This window comes from Erythrolamprus reginae, chromosome 6 (assembly GCF_031021105.1).
Source record: "Erythrolamprus reginae isolate rEryReg1 chromosome 6, rEryReg1.hap1, whole genome shotgun sequence".
In the NCBI taxonomy this organism is placed as follows: Eukaryota; Metazoa; Chordata; class Lepidosauria; order Squamata; family Dipsadidae; genus Erythrolamprus; species Erythrolamprus reginae.
Genome location: NC_091955.1, coordinates 8,349,326 through 8,363,921, shown reverse-complemented (window position 1 = coordinate 8,363,921; position 14,596 = coordinate 8,349,326). Strand labels below are relative to the sequence as shown.

The following is a 14,596-nucleotide window of genomic DNA, read 5'->3' as shown; positions in this document are numbered from 1 at the left end:
TAGTTCAGCGTCTCAATGTCACTGCAGAATTCTGCAATTCAATAGTTCAGCGTCTCAAGGTCACTGCAGAATTCTGCAATTCTATAGCTCAGTGTCACTGCAGAATTCTGCAATTCAATAGTTCAGTGTCACTGCAGGATTCTGCAATTCTATAGTTCCGTGTCTCAGGGTCATTGCAGAATTCTGCAATTCAATAGTTCAGTGTCTCAGGGTCACTGCAGAATTCTGCAATTCTATAGCTCAGTGTCTCAGGGTCACTGCAGAATTCTGCAATTCAATAGTTCAGTGTCTCAGGGTCACTGCAAAATTCTGCAATTCTATAGCTCATTGTCTCAGTGTCACTGCAGAATTCTGCAATTCTATAGTTCAGTGTCAATGCAGAATTCTGCAATTCTATAGTTCAGTGTCTCAGTGTCACTGCAGAATTCTGCAATTCTATAGCTTAGTGTCTCAGTGTCACTGCAGAATTCTGCAATTCAATAGTTCAGTGTCTCAGTGTCACTGCAGAATTCTGCAATTCTATAGTTCAGTGTCTCGGTGTCACTGCAGAATTCTGCAATTCCATAGCTTATTGTCTCAGTGTCACTGCAGAATTCTGCAATTCTATAGTTCAGTGTCTCACTGTCACTGCAGCATTCTGCAATTCAGTGTCTCAGTGTCATTGCAGGATTCTGCAATTCAATAGTTCAGTGTCTCAGTGTCACTGCAGAATTCTGCAATTCTATAGTTTCGCTTAGCTGCTAATGTCTAATTTATAATCCACTGGGATCAAGAAGGATCAAGATACCAACCCATCCCCCACAAAGTTGCTTTTTCAAAAGAATTATTTTGTTGCCCCTGACCACTACCCTTTCAATGATTAGAGACTATTTGACCTTCATGTAGATGCAGTTGCATTGAGCACTGCAATCAGCGTGTAATCCTCAATCCTCAATGGAACTGCATCTATACGGAGGGAATTATGCAGAGAAGTACCCCAACACTTTGTAGAACATAGAACATAGAATTCTTTATTGGCCAAGTGTGATCGGACACACAAGGAATGTGTCTTTGGTACATATGTTCTCAGTGTATATAATTCAATCTACTTCCACAACTAGCAGCTATTTTAAATCTATAGAAAAAACGTAGGAAAGACTACATGTTACACTGGTAAGTATCTATGTTGTATGTGCTAAATGGGCATTGATAATTAAAACTTACTTGGTTGCCTCGTTCTCCACCATCGCCTGGAGGGCCTCCGGGGCTGGGAAGTCCCTGAAAGGAGGAGATTATTTTGGTATTAGGAAGGCTCACTTCATCCTCTTTGAGAAGTAACATCCTGCCCAATGAAGGGCTACCAAAAGTTTTACTACCACACTGTGGGAATGGCTTATGCAGGACACCCGGCATATTCTTTCAACATCTTTCAGTGCAATCAAGTGCTCTGGGGTAGAGCTTCATTTTCGCTACCCCACTGCTTTCCCCCCAGTCCGGGCATCACCTCTGATTCTGCCCCATCTAAGTGGATCCATTAAAGCTCGGTTGGGAGAACTGGCGCTCGACGTATGGTTCAACATTGCTTTCACAGACGCTGTAATAGATCTAGGGTTCCACAAAATGCTCCCTAAAATACCTGATTTCTGTTGTGCAAAACCCATCTCCTAGGAACTCCTAGATATTATCCCATACAGACACTAATATATCAACCTAGGGATATTCATCATGCAAACACAGAATGCCCAGTGCAAACTAATATACTTCCTGAAGTAAATTTTGCCATCCGAAAAAATGATTTCATTGGAAATCACTGTCAGTTTTTCTGCAGAATTCTGCTGTACTATAAGTCCAGTGTCTCAGGGTCACTGCAGAATTCTGCAATTCTATAGTTCAGTGTCTCAGTCTCACTGCAGAATTCTGCAATTCTATAGTTCAGCGTCTCAATGTCACTGCAGAATTCTGCAATTCAATAGTTCAGCGTCTCAGGGTCACTGCAGAATTCTGCAATTCTATAGCTCAGTGTCACTGCAGAATTCTGCAATTCAATAGTTCAGTGTCACTGCAGGATTCTGCAATTCTATAGTTCTGTGTCTCAGGGTCATTGCAGAATTCTGCAATTCAATAGTTCAGTGTCTCAGGGTCACTGCAGAATTCTGCAATTCTATAGCTCAGTGTCTCAGGGTCACTGCAGAATTCTGCAATTCAATAGTTCAGTGTCTCAGTGTCACTGCAAAATTCTGCAATTCTATAGCTCATTGTCTCAGTGTCACTGCAGAATTCTGCAATTCTATAGTTCAGTGTCAATGCAGAATTCTGCAATTCTATAGTTCAGTGTCTCAGTGTCACTGCAGAATTCTGCAATTCTATAGCTTAGTGTCTCAGTGTCACTGCAGAATTCTGCAATTCAATAGTTCAGTGTCTCAGTGTCACTGCAGAATTCTGCAATTCTATAGTTCAGTGTCTCAGTGTCACTGCAGAATTCTGCAATTCCATAGCTTATTGTCTCAGTGTCACTGCAGAATTCTGCAATTCTATAGTTCAGCGTCTCAATGTCACTGCAGAATTCTGCAATTCAATAGTTCAGCGTCTCAGGGTCACTGCAGAATTCTGCAATTCTATAGCTCAGTGTCTCTGCAGAATTCTGCAATTCTATAGTTCAGTGTCTCGGTGTCACTGCAGGATTCTGCAATTCTATAGTTCCGTGTCTCAGGGTCATTGCAGAATTCTGCAATTCAATAGTTCAGTGTCTCAGGGTCACTGCAGAATTCTGCAATTCTATAGTTCAGTGTCTCAGTGTCACTGCAAAATTCTGCAATTCTATAGCTCATTGTCTCAGTGTCACTGCAGAATTCTGCAATTCTATAGTTCAGTGTCAATGCAGAATTCTGCAATTCTATAGTTCAGTGTCTCAGTGTCACTGCAGAATTCTGCAATTCTATAGCTTAGTGTCTCAGTGTCACTGCAGAATTCTGCAATTCAATAGTTCAGTGTCTCAGTGTCACTGCAGAATTCTGCAATTCTATAGTTCAGTGTCTCAGTGTCACTGCAGAATTCTGCAATTCCATAGCTTATTGTCTCAGTGTCACTGCAGAATTCTGCAATTCTATAGTTCAGTGTCTCACTGTCACTGCAGCATTCTGCAATTCAGTGTCTCAGTGTCATTGCAGGATTCTGCAATTCAATAGTTCAGTGTCTCAGTGTCACTGCAGAATTCTGCAATTCTATAGTTTCGCTTAGCTGCTAATGTCTAATTTATAATCCACTGGGATCAAGAAGGATCAAGATACCAACCCATCCCCCACAAAGTTGCTTTTTCAAAAGAATTATTTTGTTGCCCCTGACCACTACCCTTTCAATGATTAGAGACTATTTGACCTTCATGTAGATGCAGTTGCATTGAGCACTGCAGTCAGTGTGTAATCCTCAATCCTAAATGGAACTGCATCTATACGGAGGGAATTATGCAGAGAAGTACCCCAACACTTTGTAGAACATAGAACATAGAATTCTTTATTGGCCAAGTGTGATCGGACACACAAGGAATGTGTCTTTGGTACATATGTTCTCAGTGTATATAATTCAGTCTACTTCCACAACTAGCAGCTATTTTAAATCTATAGAAAAAACGTAGGAAAGACTACATGTTACACTGGTAAGTATCTATGTTGTATGTGCTAAATGGGCATTGATAATTAAAACTTACTTGGTTGCCTCGTTCTCCACCATCGCCTGGAGGGCCTCCGGGGCTGGGAAGTCCCTGAAAGGAGGAGATTATTTTGGTATTAGGAAGGCTCACTTCATCCTCTTTGAGAAGTAACATCCTTCCCAATGAAGGGCTACCAAAAGTTTTACTACCACACTGTGGGAATGGCTTATGCAGGACACCCGGCATATTCTTTCAACATCTTTCAGTGCAATCAAGTGCTCTGGGGTGGAGCTTCATTTTCGCTACCCCACTGCTTTCCCCCCAGTCCGGGCATCACCTCTGATTCTGCCCCATCTAAGTGGATCCATTAAAGCTTGGTTGGGAGAACTGGCGCTCGACGTATGGTTCAACATTGCTTTCACAGACGCTGTAATAGATCTAGGGTTCCACAAAATGCTCCCTAAAATACCTGATTTCTGTTGTGCAAAACCCATCTCCTAGGAACTCCTAGATATTATCCCATACAGACACTAATATATCAACCTAGGGATATTCATCATGCAAACACAGAATGCCCAGTGCAAACTAATATACTTCCTGAAGTAAATTTTGCCATCCGAAAAAATGATTTCATTGGAAATCACTGTCAGTTTTTCTGCAGAATTCTGCTGTACTATAAGTCCAGTGTCTCAGGGTCACTGCAGAATTCTGCAATTCTATAGTTCAGTGTCTCAGTCTCACTGCAGAATTCTGCAATTCTATAGTTCAGCGTCTCAATGTCACTGCAGAATTCTGCAATTCAATAGTTCAGCGTCTCAGGGTCACTGCAGAATTCTGCAATTCTATAGCTCAGTGTCACTGCAGAATTCTGCAATTCAATAGTTCAGTGTCACTGCAGGATTCTGCAATTCTATAGTTCCGTGTCTCAGGGTCATTGCAGAATTCTGCAATTCAATAGTTCAGTGTCTCAGGGTCACTGCAGAATTCTGCAATTCTATAGCTCAGTGTCTCAGGGTCACTGCAGAATTCTGCAATTCAATAGTTCAGTGTCTCAGTGTCACTGCAAAATTCTGCAATTCTATAGCTCATTGTCTCAGTGTCACTGCAGAATTCTGCAATTCTATAGTTCAGTGTCAATGCAGAATTCTGCAATTCTATAGCTTAGTGTCTCAGTGTCACTGCAGAATTCTGCAATTAAATAGTTCAGTGTCTCAGTGTCACTGCAGAATTCTGCAATTCTATAGTTCAGTGTCTCAGTGTCACTGCAGAATTCTGCAATTCCATAGCTTATTGTCTCAGTGTCACTGCAGAATTCTGCAATTCTATAGTTCAGCGTCTCAATGTCACTGCAGAATTCTGCAATTCAATAGTTCAGCGTCTCAGGGTCACTGCAGAATTCTGCAATTCTATAGCTCAGTGTCACTGCAGAATTCTGCAATTCAATAGTTCAGTGTCACTGCAGGATTCTGCAATTCTATAGTTCCGTGTCTCAGGGTCATTGCAGAATTCTGCAATTCAATAGTTCAGTGTCTCAGGGTCACTGCAGAATTCTGCAATTCTATAGCTCAGTGTCTCAGGGTCACTGCAGAATTCTGCAATTCAATAGTTCAGTGTCTCAGTGTCACTGCAAAATTCTGCAATTCTATAGCTCATTGTCTCAGTGTCACTGCAGAATTCTCCAATTCTATAGTTCAGTGTCAATGCAGAATTCTGCAATTCTATAGTTCAGTGTCTCAGTGTCACTGCAGAATTCTGCAATTCTATAGCTTAGTGTCTCAGTGTCACTGCAGAATTCTGCAATTCAATAGTTCAGTGTCTCAGTGTCACTGCAGAATTCTGCAATTCTATAGTTCAGTGTCTCAGTGTCACTGCAGAATTCTGCAATTCCATAGCTTATTGTCTCAGTGTCACTGCAGAATTCTGCAATTCTATAGTTCAGTGTCTCACTGTCACTGCAGCATTCTGCAATTCAGTGTCTCAGTGTCATTGCAGGATTCTGCAATTCAATAGTTCAGTGTCTCAGTGTCACTGCAGAATTCTGCAATTCTATAGTTTCGCTTAGCTGCTAATGTCTAATTTATAATCCACTGGGATCAAGAAGGATCAAGATACCAACCCATCCCCCACAAAGTTGCTTTTTCAAAAGAATTATTTTGTTGCCCCTGACCACTACCCTTTCAATGATTAGAGACTATTTGACCTTCATGTAGATGCAGTTGCATTGAGCACTGCAGTCAGCGTGTAATCCTCAATCCTAAATGGAACTGCATCTATACGGAGGGAATTATGCAGAGAAGTACCCCAACACTTTGTAGAACATAGAACATAGAATTCTTTATTGGCCAAGTGTGATCGGACACACAAGGAATGTGTCTTTGGTACATATGTTCTCAGTGTATATAATTCAGTCTACTTCCACAACTAGCAGCTATTTTAAATCTATAGAAAAAACGTAGGAAAGACTACATGTTACACTGGTAAGTATCTATGTTGTATGTGCTAAATGGGCATTGATAATTAAAACTTACTTGGTTGCCTCGTTCTCCACCATCGCCTGGAGGGCCTCCGGGGCTGGGAAGTCCCTGAAAGGAGGAGATTATTTTGGTATTAGGAAGGCTCACTTCATCCTCTTTGAGAAGTAACATCCTGCCCAATGAAGGGCTACCAAAAGTTTTACTACCACACTGTGGGAATGGCTTATGCAGGACACCCGGCATATTCTTTCAACATCTTTCAGTGCAATCAAGTGCTCTGGGGTGGAGCTTCATTTTCGCTACCCCACTGCTTTCCCCCCAGTCCGGGCATCACCTCTGATTCTGCCCCATCTAAGTGGATCCATTAAAGCTCGGTTGGGAGAACTGGCGCTCGACGTATGGTTCAACATTGCTTTCACAGACGCTGTAATAGATCTAGGGTTCCACAAAATGCTCCCTAAAATACCTGATTTCTGTTGTGCAAAACCCATCTCCTAGGAACTCCTAGATATTATCCCATACAGACACTAATATATCAACCTAGGGATATTCATCATGCAAACACAGAATGCCCAGTGCAAACTAATAGTACTTCCTGAAGTAAATTTTGCCATCCGAAAAAATGATTTCATTGGAAATCACTGTCAGTTTTTCTGCAGAATTCTGCTGTACTATAAGTCCAGTGTCTCAGGGTCACTGCAGAATTCTGCAATTCAATAGTTCAGTGTTTCAGGGTCACTGCAGAATTCTGCAATTCTATAGTTCAGTGTCTCAGTCTCACTGCAGAATTCTGCAATTCTATAGTTCAGCGTCTCAATGTCACTGCAGAATTCTGCAATTCAATAGTTCAGCGTCTCAGGGTCACTGCAGAATTCTGCAATTCTATAGCTCAGTGTCACTGCAGAATTCTGCAATTCAATAGTTCAGTGTCACTGCAGGATTCTGCAATTCTATAGTTCCGTGTCTCAGGGTCATTGCAGAATTCTGCAATTCAATAGTTCAGTGTCTCAGGGTCACTGCAGAATTCTGCAATTCTATAGCTCAGTGTCTCAGGGTCACTGCAGAATTCTGCAATTCAATAGTTCAGTGTCTCAGTGTCACTGCAAAATTCTGCAATTCTATAGCTCATTGTCTAAGTGTCACTGCAGAATTCTGCAATTCTATAGTTCAGTGTCAATGCAGAATTCTGCAATTCTATAGTTCAGTGTCTCAGTGTCACTGCAGAATTCTGCAATTCAATAGTTCAGTGTCTCAGGGTCACTGCAGAATTCTGCAATTCTATAGCTCAGTGTCTCAGGGTCACTGCAGAATTCTGCAATTCAATAGTTCAGTGTCTCAGTGTCACTGCAAAATTCTGCAATTCTATAGCTCATTGTCTCAGTGTCACTGCAGAATTCTGCAATTCTATAGTTCAGTGTCAATGCAGAATTCTGCAATTCTATAGTTCAGTGTCTCAGTGTCACTGCAGAATTCTGCAATTCTATAGTTCAGTGTCTCAGTGTCACTGCAGAATTCTGCAATTCCATAGCTTATTGTCTCAGTGTCACTGCAGAATTCTGCAATTCTATAGTTCAGTGTCTCACTGTCACTGCAGCATTTTGCAATTCAGTGTCTCAGTGTCATTGCAGGATTCTGCAATTCAATAGTTCAGTGTCTCAGTTTCACTGCAGAATTCTGCAATTCTATAGTTTCGCTTAGCTGCTAATGTCTAATTTATAATCCACTGGGATCAAGAAGGATCAAGATACCAACCCATCCCCCACAAAGTTGCTTTTTCAAAAGAATTATTTTGTTGCCCCTGACCACTACCCTTTCAATGATTAGAGACTATTTGACCTTCATGTAGATGCAGTTGCATTGAGCACTGCAATCAGCGTGTAATCCTCAATCCTCAATGGAACTGCATCTATACGGAGGGAATTATGCAGAGAAGTACCCCAACACTTTGTAGAACATAGAACATAGAATTCTTTATTGGCCAAGTGTGATCGGACACACAAGGAATGTGTCTTTGGTACCTATGTTCTCAGTGTATATAATTCAATCTACTTCCACAACTAGCAGCTATTTTAAATCTATAGAAAAAACGTAGGAAAGACTACATGTTACACTGGTAAGTATCTATGTTGTATGTGCTAAATGGGCATTGATAATTAAAACTTACTTGGTTGCCTTGTTCTCCACCATCGCCTGGAGGGCCTCCGGGGCTGGGAAGCCCCTGAAAGGAGGAGATTACTTTGGTATTAGGAAGGCTCACTTCATCCTCTTTGAGAAGTAATATCCTGCCCAATGAAGGGCTACCAAAAGTTTTACTACCACACTGTGGGAAATGGCTTATGCAGGACACCTGGCATATTCTTTCAACATCTTTCAGTGCAATCAAGTGCTCTGGGGTGGAGCTTCATTTTCGCTACCCACCTGCTTTCCCCCCAGTCCGGGCATCACCTCTGATTCTGCCCCATCTAAGTGGATCCATTAAAGCTCTGTTGGGAGAACTGGCGCTCGACGTATGGTTCAACATTGCTTTCACGGACGCTGTAATAGATCTAGGGTTCCACAAAATGCTCCCTAAAATACCTGATTTCTGTTGTGCAAAACCCATCTCCTAAGAACTCCTAGATATTATCCCATACAGACAATTATATATCAGCATAGGAATATTCATCATGCAAACACAGAATGCCCAGTGCAAACTAATATACTTCCTGAAGTAAATTTTGCCATCCGAAAAAATGATTTCATTGGAAATCACTGTCAGTGTTTCTGCAGAATTCTGCTATACTATAAGTCCAGTGTCTCAGGGTCACTGCAGAATTCTGCAATTCAATAGTTCAGTGTCTCAGGGTCACTGCAGAATTCTGCAATTCTATAGTTCAGTGTCTCAGTCTCACTGCAGAATTCTGCAATTCAATAGTTCAGTGTCTCAGTCTCACTGCAGAATTCTGCAATTCTATAGTTCAGCATCTCAGGGTCACTGCGGAATTCTGCAATTCAATAGTTCAGCGTCTCAGGGTCACTGCAGAATTATGCAATTCTATAGTTCAGTGTCACTGCAGAATTCTGCAATTCAATAGTTCAGTGTCACTGCAGGATTCTGCAATTCTATAGTTCAGTGTCTCAGGGTCATTGCAGAATTCTGCAATTCAAAATTTCAGTGTCTCAGGGTCACTGCAGAATTCTGCAATTCTATAGTTCAGTGTCTCAGTGTCACTGCAGAATTCTGCAATTCTATAGCTCATTGTCTCAGTGTCACTGCAGAATTCTGCAATTCTATAGTTCAGTGTCAATGCAGAATTCTGCAATTCTATAGTTCAGTGTCTCAGTGTCACTGCAGAATTCTGCAATTCTATAGCTTATTGTCTCAGTGTCACTGCAGAATTCTGCAATTCTATAGTTCAGCGTCTCAGTGTCATTGCAGGATTCTGCAATTCAATAGTTCAGTGTCTCAGTGTCACTGCAGAATTCTGCAATTCAATAGTTCAGTGTCTCAGGGTCACTGCAGAATTCTGCAATTCAATAGTTCAGTGTCTCAGTCTCACTGCAGGATTCTGCAATATTATAGTTCAGTTTCTCAGTGTCACTGCAGGATTCTGTAATACTATAGTTCAGTGTCTCAGTGTTTCTGCAGAATTCTGCAATACTATAAGTTCAGTGTCTCAGGGTCACTGCAGAATTGCGCAATTCTATAGTTTTGCTTATCTGCTAATGTATAATTTGTAATCCACTGGGATCAAGAGGGATCAAGCTATCAGCCCAGGTTCGCCTGGTGCACCAGTTGCGGCCCTACTGGGACAGGGAGTCATTGCTCACAGTCGCTCATGCCCTCATCACCTCGAGGTTCGATTACTGCAACGCTCTCTACATGGGACTACCTTTGAAAAGTGTTCGGAAACTTCAGATCGTGCAGGATGCATCCGCGAGACCTATCGTGGGGCTTCCCAGATTCGCCCACGTTTCTACATGGTTGTTTCCAGAGGGCCGGGGCCACCACAGAGAAGGCTCTTCTCCTGCGGCCCACCAAACAACATTGTTTAGTCAACGGGATCCGGAGAAGGCCAACTCTGTAGGACCTTACTGGTCACTGGGATTCGTGCGGTAGCAGGCGGTTCCGGAGGTCCAATGCCACGTAGGGCTTTAAATGTCATAACCAACACTTTGAATTGTGACCAGAAACTGATTGGCAGCCCATGCAGACCACGGAGTGTTGTAGAAACGTGGGCGAATCTGGGAAGCCCCACGATGGCTCACGCAGCCGCATTCTGCACGATCTGAAGTTTCCGAACACTTTTCAAAGGTAGCCCCATGTAGAGAGCGTTACAGTAGTCGAACCTCGAGGTGATGAGGGCATGAGTGACTGTGAGCAATGACTCCCTATCCAAATAGGGCCACAACTGGTGCACCAGGCGAAACTGGGCAGGAATAGCCAACACTGCAGAAGATAGGGTCAAAATACATACGTATCTTGACAGACTTGAGCACTGGGTGCTATCTAACGAAATGAAATTAAATGGCGAAAAAAGTAAGGTTCTACATTTAGGCAAGAAAAACAAACTTCGCAGGTACAGTATATGTGTTACATTGCTCAATAGTAGTAACTGTGAGAGGGGATCTTGGAGTCCTAGTGGCTGTCAAAAAAGCCAGCACAGTTCTAGGCTGTATTAACAGAGGGATAGAGTCAAATCACATGAAGAGTTAATACCCTATAAGGCCCTTGGTTAATCTGCACTTGGAATATGGCATTCTGGTTTCGTCCCGACGATGCAAAACGGAGGTTGAAATTCTAGAAAAAGGGCAGAGAAGAGCAACAAAGATGATTAGGGCACTGGAGTCTAAAACATACGAAGAACAGTTGCAAGAACTGGGTATGTCTACTTTAATGAAAAGAAGGACTGGGGATGAGATAGAACATAGAATTCTTTATTGACAAAGTATGTTTAGATACAGAAGGAAGTTGTCTTTGGTATATAGAAACATAGAAACATAGAAACATAGAAGACTGATGGCAGAAAAAGACCTCATGGTCCATCTAGTCTGCCCTTATACTATTTCCTCTATTTTATCTTAGGATGGATATATGTTTATCCCAGGCATGTTTAAATTCAGTTACTGTGGATTTACCAACCACGTCTGCTGGAAGTTTGTTCCAAGGATCTACTACTCTTTCAGTGAAATAATATTTCCTCATGTTGCTTTTGATCTTTCCCCCAACTAACTGCAGATTGTGTCCCCTTGTTCTTGTGTTCACTTTCCTATTAAAAACACTTCCCTCCTGAACCTTATTTAACCCTTTAACATATTTAAATGTTTCGATCATGTCCCCCCTTTTCTTTCTGTCCTCCAGACTATACAGATTAAGTTCATTAAGTCTTTCCTGATACGTTTTATGCTTAAGACCTTCCACCATTCTTGTAGCCCCTCTTTGGACCTGTTCAATTTTGTCAATATCTTTTTGTAGGTGAGGTCTCCAGAACTGAACACAGTATTCTAAATGTGGTCTCACCAGCGCTCTATATAGTGGGATCACAATCTCCCTCTTCCTGCTTGTTATACCTCTAGCTATGCAGCCAAGCATCCTACTTGCTTTTCCTACTGCCCGACCATACTGCTCACACATTTTGAGACTGTCAGAAATCACTACCCCTAAATCCTTCTCTTCTGAAGTTTTTGCTAACACAGAACTGCCAATGCAATACTCAGATTGAGGATTCCTTTTCCCCAAGTGCATTATTTTACATTTGGAAACATTAAACTGCAGTTTCCATTGCTTTGACCATTTATCTAGTAAAGCTAAATCATTTACCATATTACATATTACATATTCTCTCAGTGTACATAATTCAATCTACTTCCACATCTAGAAGCTTTTTTGAATCTATAGAAAAGACATAGGAAAGACTGCACATCAGACTGGTAAGTATCTATGTTGTATGTGCTAAATGGGGGTTGATAATTGCAACTTACTCGTTCCCTATCATCGCTTGGGGGACCGGCGGGGCCTGGAAGTCGCTGAAAGCAAGAGATTATTTTGGTATTAGGAAGGCTCACTTCATCCTCTTCGAGAAGTAACGTGATTAGTTGTTGTAGAAATTTTGGAAAAGAAATAAATTTAGACATATGGAAAATTGGAAAATCACTAAATCAATCTCGTTCAAAGAAAATCAAATTAAGATGTTTTATAGATAGCACCTTCCACCAAAAGATGTTTCCAAATACCTCCCCTATTTGCTGGAAATGTAAAAAAAGAAATTGGTACATATTTTCATACATGGTGGACCTGCCCAAAAACTAAGGTCTATTGGAATAAAGTAGAAAAATGATTAAAGGAAATTCCAAATAAGGAGACCCCAGAATTCTTCTTATTAGGTATCACTGATACTAAATGCAAAAAAGAAATATATTATTTAATAATTCATATATTAGTAGCGGGAAGAATTACCTTTGCACAAAAATGGAAAGAAAAGGAAATTCCAAAAGACGAAGATGTCTTTAAGAAAATTATGGAATGTGCAGAATTAGATATGACGACGAGACGGTTAAATAATCAAGTGGAAACAGAGTTTTATAAAACTTGGGAGAAAGTATATAATTGGTGGAATGTAAAACAGGATTATTAACAATATAAAAACAAATTATAGAAAACTTAAATTTATTAGATTGAATAAATGGCATATTGCAACTTTATGGATAAGTTTTAGCTTTATTAACGGATTTCAATTATTTTAACCGCAATGCTATAGTGAAAATACTGAAGTATTCAGATGTTATATTATAGTAGTATATATGTAGTAGTATATATATAGTAGTATATTAGGCGCCGTAGTTCTAAGCTTTCTAGACCCAGGATTGTTAGTCTATTTTCGTAAGGTATTCTGTTTTGAGTGGAGGAGTGAAGGGCTTTTCTGGTGAAATATCTTTGGACGTTTTCAAAGGTGTTGATGTCCGAGATGTCATATGGGTTCCAGACAGATGAGCTGCTGTTTAATATCTACATGAAACTTCTGGGTGAGATCATCCAAGGGCATGGGGGGAGTTACCACCAGTATGCTGATGTTACTCCACTCAGTGAAGCAATGGAAGTAATGTGCCGGTGTCTGGAGGCTGTCAGGGTTTGGATGGGTGTCAACAGGCTTAAACTCAATCCAGGCAAGATGGAGTGGCTGTGGGTACTGCCTCCCAAGGACACATCCGTCTCTCCATCCATTATCCTGGGAGAGGATTATTGACCCCCTCAGAGAGGGTCCGCAACTTGGGCGTCCTCCTTGATCCACAACAGACTTTAGAAAGCCATCTTTCGTCTGTGGCGAGGGGGGCGTTTGCCCAGGTCCGCCTGGTGCACCATTGAGGCCCTATTTCGACAGGAAGTCTTTGCTCATGGTCACTCATGCCCTTATCACCTTGAAGTTCGACTACTGCAATGCTCTCTGCATGGGGCTACCTTTGAAGAGAAACATAGAAACATAGAAGTCTGACGGCAGAAAAAGACCTCATGGTCCATCTAGTCTGCCCTTATACTATTTCCTGTATTTTATCTTACAATGGAGATATGTTTATCCCAGGCATGTTTAAATTCAGTTACTGTGGATTTACCAACCACGTCTGCTGGAAGTTTGTTCCAAGGATCTACTACTCTTTCAGTAAAATAATATTTTCTCATGTTGCTTTTGATCCTTCCCCAACTAACTTCAGATTGTGTCCCCTTGTTCTTGTGTTCACTTTCCTATTAAAAACACTTCCCTCCTGGACCTTATTTAACCCTTTAATATATTTAAATGTTTCGATCATGTCCCCCCTTTTCCTTCTGTCCGGAAACTTCAAATCGTCCAAAATGCAGCCGCGTGAGCAATTTTGGGCAATATGCCCACATCTCTCCATCACGTTGCCGACTGCATTGGCTTCCAATTGACTTCCGGACACAATTCAAAGTGTTGGTTATGATGTACAAAACCCTACAAGTCATAGAACCAGATTATCTCAGAGACCGCCTTCTGCTCTACGAATCCCAGCGTCCGGTTGGACCCCACAGAGTTGGTCTCCTCAGGGTCTCATCAACCGGACAATACCGGCTGGCGGGTCCTAGGGGTAGAGCCTTCTCTGTGGGAGCCCCGGCCCTCTGGAATCAACTCCCCCCAGAGATTCACACTGCCCCTACCCTCCTTGCCTTCCGTAAGAATTTGAAAACACATTTATGTCATCAGGCTTGGGGTCATTAGGACCCAGCCTCTACCCAATGAATGTATCTGGTGTGATAGTATGTGTGTGACTTTTTGATTTTAAATATTTAGTTTTAAGAAAAAAATTTAAGTTATTATCCTATTAATAGCTCTGAGTCTTCAGAGAGGGGCGGCATAATATAATAATAATAATAATAATAATAATAATAATAATAATAATAATAATAATAATAATAATAATAATATTCTTATTCCTATTCCAATTCTTATTCCTTCTTATTTTTATTTTATTTTATTTATTTTATTTTATTTTATTTTATTTTATT

At 41.1% G+C, this 14,596-nt stretch overlaps 1 protein-coding gene across 1 annotated transcript in view; it reads right to left on the bottom strand.

Annotated features, from left to right (window-relative positions):
- The window catches only part of LOC139168926 (collagen alpha-1(I) chain-like), a 77,905-nt gene that overhangs the window by 10,045 nt on the left and 53,264 nt on the right, over nucleotides 1–14,596 (bottom strand). Inside the window, exons 24-28 of the mRNA XM_070754704.1 lie at nucleotides 12,061–12,105; nucleotides 10,799–10,879; nucleotides 6,154–6,207; nucleotides 3,683–3,736; nucleotides 1,204–1,257 (exon numbers count right to left, since the gene is read on the bottom strand). Of these exons, the coding sequence (XP_070610805.1) occupies nucleotides 1,204–1,257; nucleotides 3,683–3,736; nucleotides 6,154–6,207; nucleotides 10,799–10,879; nucleotides 12,061–12,105 (288 nt within the window). The remainder of the gene's footprint in view (nucleotides 1–1,203; nucleotides 1,258–3,682; nucleotides 3,737–6,153; nucleotides 6,208–10,798; nucleotides 10,880–12,060; nucleotides 12,106–14,596) is intronic.